Source organism: Zootoca vivipara, chromosome 3 (genome assembly GCF_965207765.1).
Source record: "Zootoca vivipara chromosome 3, rZooViv2.hap1.1, whole genome shotgun sequence".
Lineage (NCBI taxonomy): Eukaryota > Metazoa > Chordata > Lepidosauria > Squamata > Lacertidae > Zootoca > Zootoca vivipara.
In genome coordinates, this window is record NC_142586.1 from 8,378,821 (window position 1) to 8,386,330 (window position 7,510).

General features: G+C 41.7%; 1 protein-coding gene across 3 annotated transcripts in view; it reads right to left on the reverse strand.

Moving 5' to 3' along the window:
• ATP7B (ATPase copper transporting beta) overlaps positions 1-6,832 on the reverse strand; it is a 38,666-nt gene extending 31,834 nt beyond the window's left edge. The window contains exon 1 of one of the 3 annotated variants that reach the window (XM_088667156.1): positions 6,712-6,832. Coding sequence is in view for 1 of the 3 variants with exons in the window: in XM_035110237.3 (XP_034966128.3) it covers positions 3,292-3,453 (162 nt within the window). In the remaining 2 variants the exon portion in view is untranslated. The other 2 variants (XM_060272378.2, XM_035110237.3) reach the window with 2 other exon arrangements.
• Between the last annotated feature and the right edge of the window lie 678 nt (positions 6,833-7,510).

Consider the following 7,510-nt stretch of genomic DNA (forward strand, 5'->3'; position numbering starts at 1 on the left):
GCTTGGCTTTATACATTTGCAAACAGGTTTAAATATTCCCCACCCATTGTCAGCCTTGGCATGCAATGACAAACGGTGCGGGGTGCTGTTATAATTGTTTGCACACGGCTCTCCGGTGTCCTCAGTCAAGGCTGCCTTTCACAAGCTTGTCAAATATGGCCTGTGTGAGGCAACCCAGTGTATAATTAACTCTGCCATCCAAGCTTTCATCCTTCTTCAATCAACCGCTTGCTCAAAACACTGAGAATCCATTTACAGACAACACATTTTTTAAACATGGGAAGAAGGAGGGTGACCTGTGGGCTTTGATATTCGAGAGCAGCACTAAGGAGGACACACTGAAAACAGCAGCTCCTAGGCCTGCTGCTAAACCCAGGAGAATAGAAAATGTTTCGCTGAAAACAAGGACTCTTCTACGTGTATTCTGCTGAAGCCACCAACTCTGTGGCTGGCTGGAAAAATAAATACAGTACCTCATTACAGCCAGATTCAGCAGTCGCTGCCAACCTTGAAGGCGATACATCCCAATCTAACATGTTTAGATCATCAAGTAAAACCACATTACAGAACACATTTTGCTCTTTTCCTTCTCAAAAGCAGTTCCTGCCTCAGCAGCATCTGAACTCTGCTACCCTGACTTCCAAATTCCGACCTGACAAGTCTTGCTAGCCTTGCCGTGCGGTAGCAAAATTCCTTTCAGTAGGCAAGGGAAGCAGAAGTTATGTACACCCATTGTTTTCCCCTCCCTTGGGCACACAATCGCTTCTTAATGCCCTCTACTATGGTACTTTCTTTTGGGGCTAGGCATGGCGTCAAGGGTCTTTAGAACACCTAAATTCCTTTCCCTCTCCCATCACAACAACCCTGCAAGGTAGGCTAGAATGGGAGAGGGGAAAAGTGACTAGAGCAAGGTTGCCCATTAAGGTTTGTGGCTGAGCAGGGATCTGAGCCCAACTTTCCACGCTGGCTCTCAGGCTAACCTGCAAGGCAGGATGCCAGAAGCGGAGACAAACCATACTGAGTGTAGTAACAACCACTCCCGCTCCTTTCTACAGCCTAAAGTACTTCCAGACATAACTGCAAGCAACACTAATGGCTCTTATATGACAGGTGAAGTTGGTTGAACTCGAGGGCTCCTGCCCATTTCTAACCTCTCGGTTCCTCTCAACACGAAAACATCTTAAAATGCCCTAAATAATAGGACTGTAATCTGAACCTGAGGCTCGATAATAAAACTGGAGGAGGGAGAATTGCTTAACACGGCACACACAAAGGGAACAGGATCAAGTGTGTTCATATGTTACAGGAGACAATTGAGGGAAGATGAGAAGCTTCTCCTCTAGTAGCACATTTAATCCTCCCCCTGCTGAAAACCCTCACTAGGCTGAGTCACCGGTTTAGCGGGCTTTGATCAGTGCCTCAATTCCTGCTTTTGCATAGAGAAATGCTGCTTAAGGATCACAAATGAGTAGAGAGGGGCTACGCTTTGGGGGTGCCCAGCATACACTGCCATCTTTGGCCTCATCTACCATTTTGGCCTTCCCAGAGCTGGCATGCAGTGCTTGGAAGATTAGCAGGAAGGGAATGTGGCCCCCTGGATCAAAATGATTCCCATCTCTGGTTCCGAAGATGGTAGTTATAAAATTAATAAAAATAAATGGACCTCTTGGCAATTTGGGTTGCCAGCCCAGAAGCATGGTCAGCTAGTTCACTGTGTTTTAATCCAGAGGAACGGCTGAGTGAAGAGTCTGTTGCAGCAAAAGCAACAAGATCTTGGGACCTGCTGCTTGTGCACCTTTTTTCTTCCATACTTTCCCCTTCCAGATAACTTTCCATTAATGTGCTTTGATACAGCACTTTGGGAACATTCAACTTCTTTTGCAATTACCTTTTGAGGCTTTCCCTCCTTATGGAGGGTCTCGATGATGGCTTTCTGCACAACTGTCAGGTCAGCAGCCTTTCTCATGATTGTGATTCCTACTGAAGCAGACCGAGAGACCATTTAAAGGCTCAGGAACCCTTTGCAGGTGTTATGGATTGAGTAGCTAAACACTATTCTAATTTTCTGAGATTGTGAATTTGGGGTTTTCTTCAGCTGTACGCCATAATAATAATAATTATAATTATAAATTATTATTTGTACCCCGCTCATCTGGCTGAGTCTCCCTAGCCACTCTGGGCGGCTTCCAATCAAATATTAAAACAATACAGCATTAAATATTAAAAACTTCCCTAAACAGGGCTGCCTTCAGATGTCTTTTAAAAATAAGATAGCTGCTTATTTCCTTGGCATCTGTTGGAAGGGCGTTCCACAGGGCGGGTGCCACTACCGAGAAGGCCCTCTGTCTGGTTCCCTGTAACCTCACTTCTCGCAATGAGGGAACCACCAGAAGGCCCTCGGCTCTGGATCTCAGTGTCCAGGCTGAATGATGGGGGTGGAGACAAAATAAAATTACAACAAATAAAGGCTTGCTTGACATATCTTGCTTTGCATGTCATGAGTCTATCTCCTATATTGGTTTCACCTTTTAAGTTGAATTACTGAAATAAATGAACTTTTTGACAATATTATAATTTTTCGACTTTCACCTGTATATGCATTTGTAGAGGAGGCGTAATACATCGCCCACTTGACCCATTTTCTCGTAACCCACCCAATATTACAAACTCAACATCATGCAACCCGCTGGAGAGACAATATGCAAGAGTATTGCATGAGAGAGCCCTGAGTTTAAATTCCCACTGAGCAACTTTGGGTCAGTCACTGCCACACACAACTTACCTTCCCTCAAATGAGGAGAAAAGTGCAATAATCCCACTAACATTGCCTGAGATTATTGGATGAAAAGCAGAATACTGTGATTCAACAGAATTACAATTCTTTCCTCACTATATTATCTTGGGTCCAATCTAAACACGATGACATCATACATTTATATACATTTTGTTGTTTAAGTCACTTCTTCGCAGTATTGTATTGGCCCAATCATATATTGATACACATTTTTGTAATGTTAAGTCATGAACATATATTCCCTTGTGCCAGTCTGTTCTTGACCAGCACAATCACTGTAGGTGAAATCCTCAAAGTAACTACTTTTGAGCCCAATCCTATGCATGTTTACTCATAAAGAAGTCCCACAGAGCTTAAGGAGACTTGCTGCCAAATAACTACTCAGAATTGCAAAGTTAATCACCTCTTAGATGCCACAGCTTATTCACGATACAATATACAATCAATGTGCTACACAAAACATCTTACAAATGCAGTCTATAAATATGTAAACTTACCGTGAATATCAGCAGTCTAAAGCTTCTTTTGTCTGACATATTTCTATGCTGACCACTCACCCTTCTACCGTATAGTTCCACTACTGCATGATGCATATGAAGGAGGGGAAAACAAAAAACCCCAACTCTACAATCCGTAATTAAAGGCCACATGATGGTCATATGAATGTACTTGTGCCAAGTTAATCTATTACTTACCAATAGGTTTACTGCATGAAATTAACTGCATACATTTCTCATTACTAAATAAGATTTCACGTGCCAGCACTTAGTTCCACAGAGACAGCTTTCCCTAGGTTTCCTTTGTGCCTACAGCTGCCCCTTTTAAGGTTGGTGGTTCAAGTCCACTCAGGGATGGCTATGGACAGGATTCCTACATTGCAAGGATCGGACTAGGTGTTTTTCTGAAAGTTACATCATATAAACAGACAGACAGCAGCTGCCTTATGTTATCTGTAAGGCAGAGGGGGGAAACTAGCAGGGACTGATAGCAACAGTTGGGTGGTGAAGGATGTGCTTTAGTGATATGATATGTAGAAGAGCCTCAGCAAACCCAAGCAAAGATGTGATCCTGCGCAGCTACAAATGGGAAAAGAGAAGCCTGTGAGCAAGATTCTTCATTCAGACTCACTGAGACTCACCCACATAGCACGAAACCATGGCTTAGTGTTACATGTGAATCAGACTTTTAAAAAACAAAACAAAAAACAGGACCCCTAATTTGAACACAACACTAAGTCAGGATTCTGATTCAGTGAACACTTTAAATAGTTTGAATAATATTTTTATACATAGTTAACAGGCGGAGTCCTCTTTATTGCTTTCTCATTTCTTTTTCTTTCTTCTGACTTTTTATTACCCTTATTTCTTTATTAAGTTCTGGGAGAAATTAGTGGGTTATATAACTATGACTGTGCAGAAAAAGTTAAAAATTTCAGAGGAAAAAATTCTTTTCAACTACATACCTAAAGCAATATGGAATTTGACAACCGCACAACGTAAATGGATTCCTTGTGCCCTTATTAAGAGCAAAAGACTGGTATTAATGCGCTGGAAAGATTAAGTGTACAGCTCCATTTAATCAATGGCTTGACTATATGACTACACTTGCAACTTATGAATGGATTGCTTACAAATGTAGACTTTGCATGGACAAGTATAATGATATTTGGAATGCATTAATAAAAAATGTTTAAAATAAACATATATGCATTTGGATAATAACAATGCCTATGTATTAGATAAGTATGTAAGTATATATGTACATAAGAATACCTATGTATTAGTTAAGTACAATTGTACATATGCATGTAAGTACTGTATATATTTTCTTTCTCTCCCCTTTTATATTATTTTGTTCTTCAACTGAACTGTTCTTTAAAAAAATAAGTAAAAATAACCACTCAGCAAATTTAAGTTGTAAATACAGTTATTGTAAAAAAAAAACACAACACTATACAGTACTGTACTATGAATATTTACATCTCACAACAATGCAAAACTAAAAAAGGACATATTTGTATAGAAATATACTAAGAAGTACAATTTCTGACAGCAAGCTCTATTTTTATTCCTATACAGTACTATATTCTATTGTGGTGGCACAATATGTACACACCCAGTTCTACAGAAGGCAATTTGAGATAGCTATACAGTACAGTACCTCTCAAGTTACAAAAACGGCATTGTCGTTATTCCTTCTTGCACTTTCCAAGTGACACCACAAGAGGTCAGATGAGGAACCTCCAGCTAAACCTCTCTGCTGCTTATCTTCCCTCTTCACTTTGGACCATAGGAGTCCCTCAACACCTCAGAGACCATCCCCTGAACTTTCTTCCTAATGGACCCTGAGTGCTGATTTATGCAATCCATCTGGGCTACAAAAGTAATCCTAAAGGAAAGTTTGCCCTTTTTCTCATGTCAATCTGATTCAAATACATCATTTTCAGTTTAGCAATAATAAATCAAAGAATTTTTGAAAAGAACATTTTACCATTATCAAAAGCACAAAGGAAATCTGCAAGAGATGTTCAAAATGCTTCTCAACCTTGCCCCATCTTATCTCTCTTATACTGAAATACATCCCTTCCTGTAAGCTTTTATCATTGAGCTGCCCCACTCAAAACTGTCTGCAGGTTTCCAACTGCCACAAAAGGTTCCACCCTTCCTTCTCATTGCTCCTTGTGTCTAAAACTACCCCCCCAAACACCCCCATATGACTAACTCCCTCCTGAAAAGTTTTAAGTTTCTAGGAAACCTTTGGGAAAAGCAATACATTATTGTAATTAAGTCAAAATGTTATTGACACAAGAGCATATTCTCCCCATGTTCCTTCCTTATTTCATTCCCAACAATCCCCTTTCCTTCTACCCTCTTCCAGGTCCAAAAGGATCTGCAGGTCAATTGCACATGCGCAAAATGGTCAGCCTATATCCACAAGGTTATTTTGATGCTATATGATGCTACACTGAAATGTTTAAATAAATAAATACAGTAAGTAAATTATTATTTATATCCCGCCCATCTGGCTGGGTTTTCCCAGCTACTCTGGGCTGCTCCCAACAGAATACTAAAAACACGATAAAACATCAAACATTAAAAACTTCCCTAAACAGGATTGCCTTCAGATGTCTTCTGAAAGTCAGATAGTTATTTCCTTGACATCTGATGAGAGGGCATTCCACAGGGCGGGCGCCACTACTGAGAAGGCCCTCTGCTTGGTTAAATGTTTCTTTGCTTGTCCTTGAACCTTCCTGCCACACTTGCCACCCTCTCCTGCTACACCAGTGTAGTGTGCCACACACCCTTTGAGAACCACTGTACTACACTGCCTAAACTTTGACAAACAGATTGCATAAAAATATTTAACTTACACATTTACATTAAGGTAAGCTACGATGTGAACTTCAAAAGCAATCCTTAAACTGTACAGTACTGGAAAAAGTCAACAGCCATGCTTTTCTTCTAGGAAAAAAAGGTGCAAATACCCCATAGCCTTCAGTACCCCCAGAAAAAAGGCACTGGTCAGCATTCTCACTAAGATTACTTTACAAAACAAATGATTCTTTTAAAATCTTAGAAATGTCATTAATCATTTTCCCCTTACTCTTCTATTTTCAGCTCCACTTCCGCTCCCCATCCCCAAAAGGAAAATTATGACCCAATAAATCACAAAACCCTGGGGAAACAAACAAGAGACCAGTAAGTTAACAAGATTCTTCATGTGGGTTCAGTGGCGAAGCCTATAGATAAATAACACAGCGTCTCCTTGGCCTTAGCCCCTGAGTCAGTATACCAATCCCTGGCTCCGGTAGGAACCCTATAATACCCTATTTCTTTGTGTCACATTGATAAAAGTCTATTTCTAAATCTAAAGCCAACATATTTCACCCCTGATTACTTTCCCGGCTTTCAACCTACCCAGTTAAGTTTTAAGATTAAGTGGAAGCTTTAACAGGTTCGCATTTCAATCTAGACTTCCTTTCAAATGCACCTGGTATGAAAAAAAATTTAGACGGAAAAAAATTAATCCGATGTATATAATACAGAACTCGCTTCATCGCCTCCAATGGCACAGACTCAGCTCCCCGCCCTCCTAACATTACCCTTTAAATTTTAGCATCCTTCGCAGATTGGCCAAACGGGGGCTCCCCTCTGGCCATCCATTGGCTGCTTTTCCTTCCGAGCTCTCATTGGCTCCTCGGCACTCTAGTAGGGAGTTCCGATTGGCCTCCTCTCGCGTTAACCTCCGGATGTCGAAGGAACTACAATTGCCGTCACCCCTGCCCGCCGGCCGCTTTCGCCGGGGCTGATGGGAATTGTAGTCTAATGGGGCAATCAAACCCCGCGTGGTTCTGCCCCACACACTAAAAAAAAAAAAGCCCGTAGAGCTATGAAATTGCAGATGCGCGCAGAGCGTGCGCTACCAGCAGAGATATATAGTGTCCTTTTAGAGCAATACAATAAAATCAAACCCCCATTTCATCCGAATGTGGGCATTGACGAGAAGAGATAAGACACTTCACCATCCATAACTCCGCCTCTCTGCGGCGGGAACCCCGTTTGCCGCCAGGCATTAGCGAGGGGCGCTCAATTTAAATGGCCGTTGCTCCCTGAGGTAAAACGGGAAGGTGGAGGAGGCGAAGCACGACGGGATTGGGAGTCGCGGGGAGGGAGGCGGGGAGAAGGAACACGACTTCCGGTTCCGTAACCCGACGCC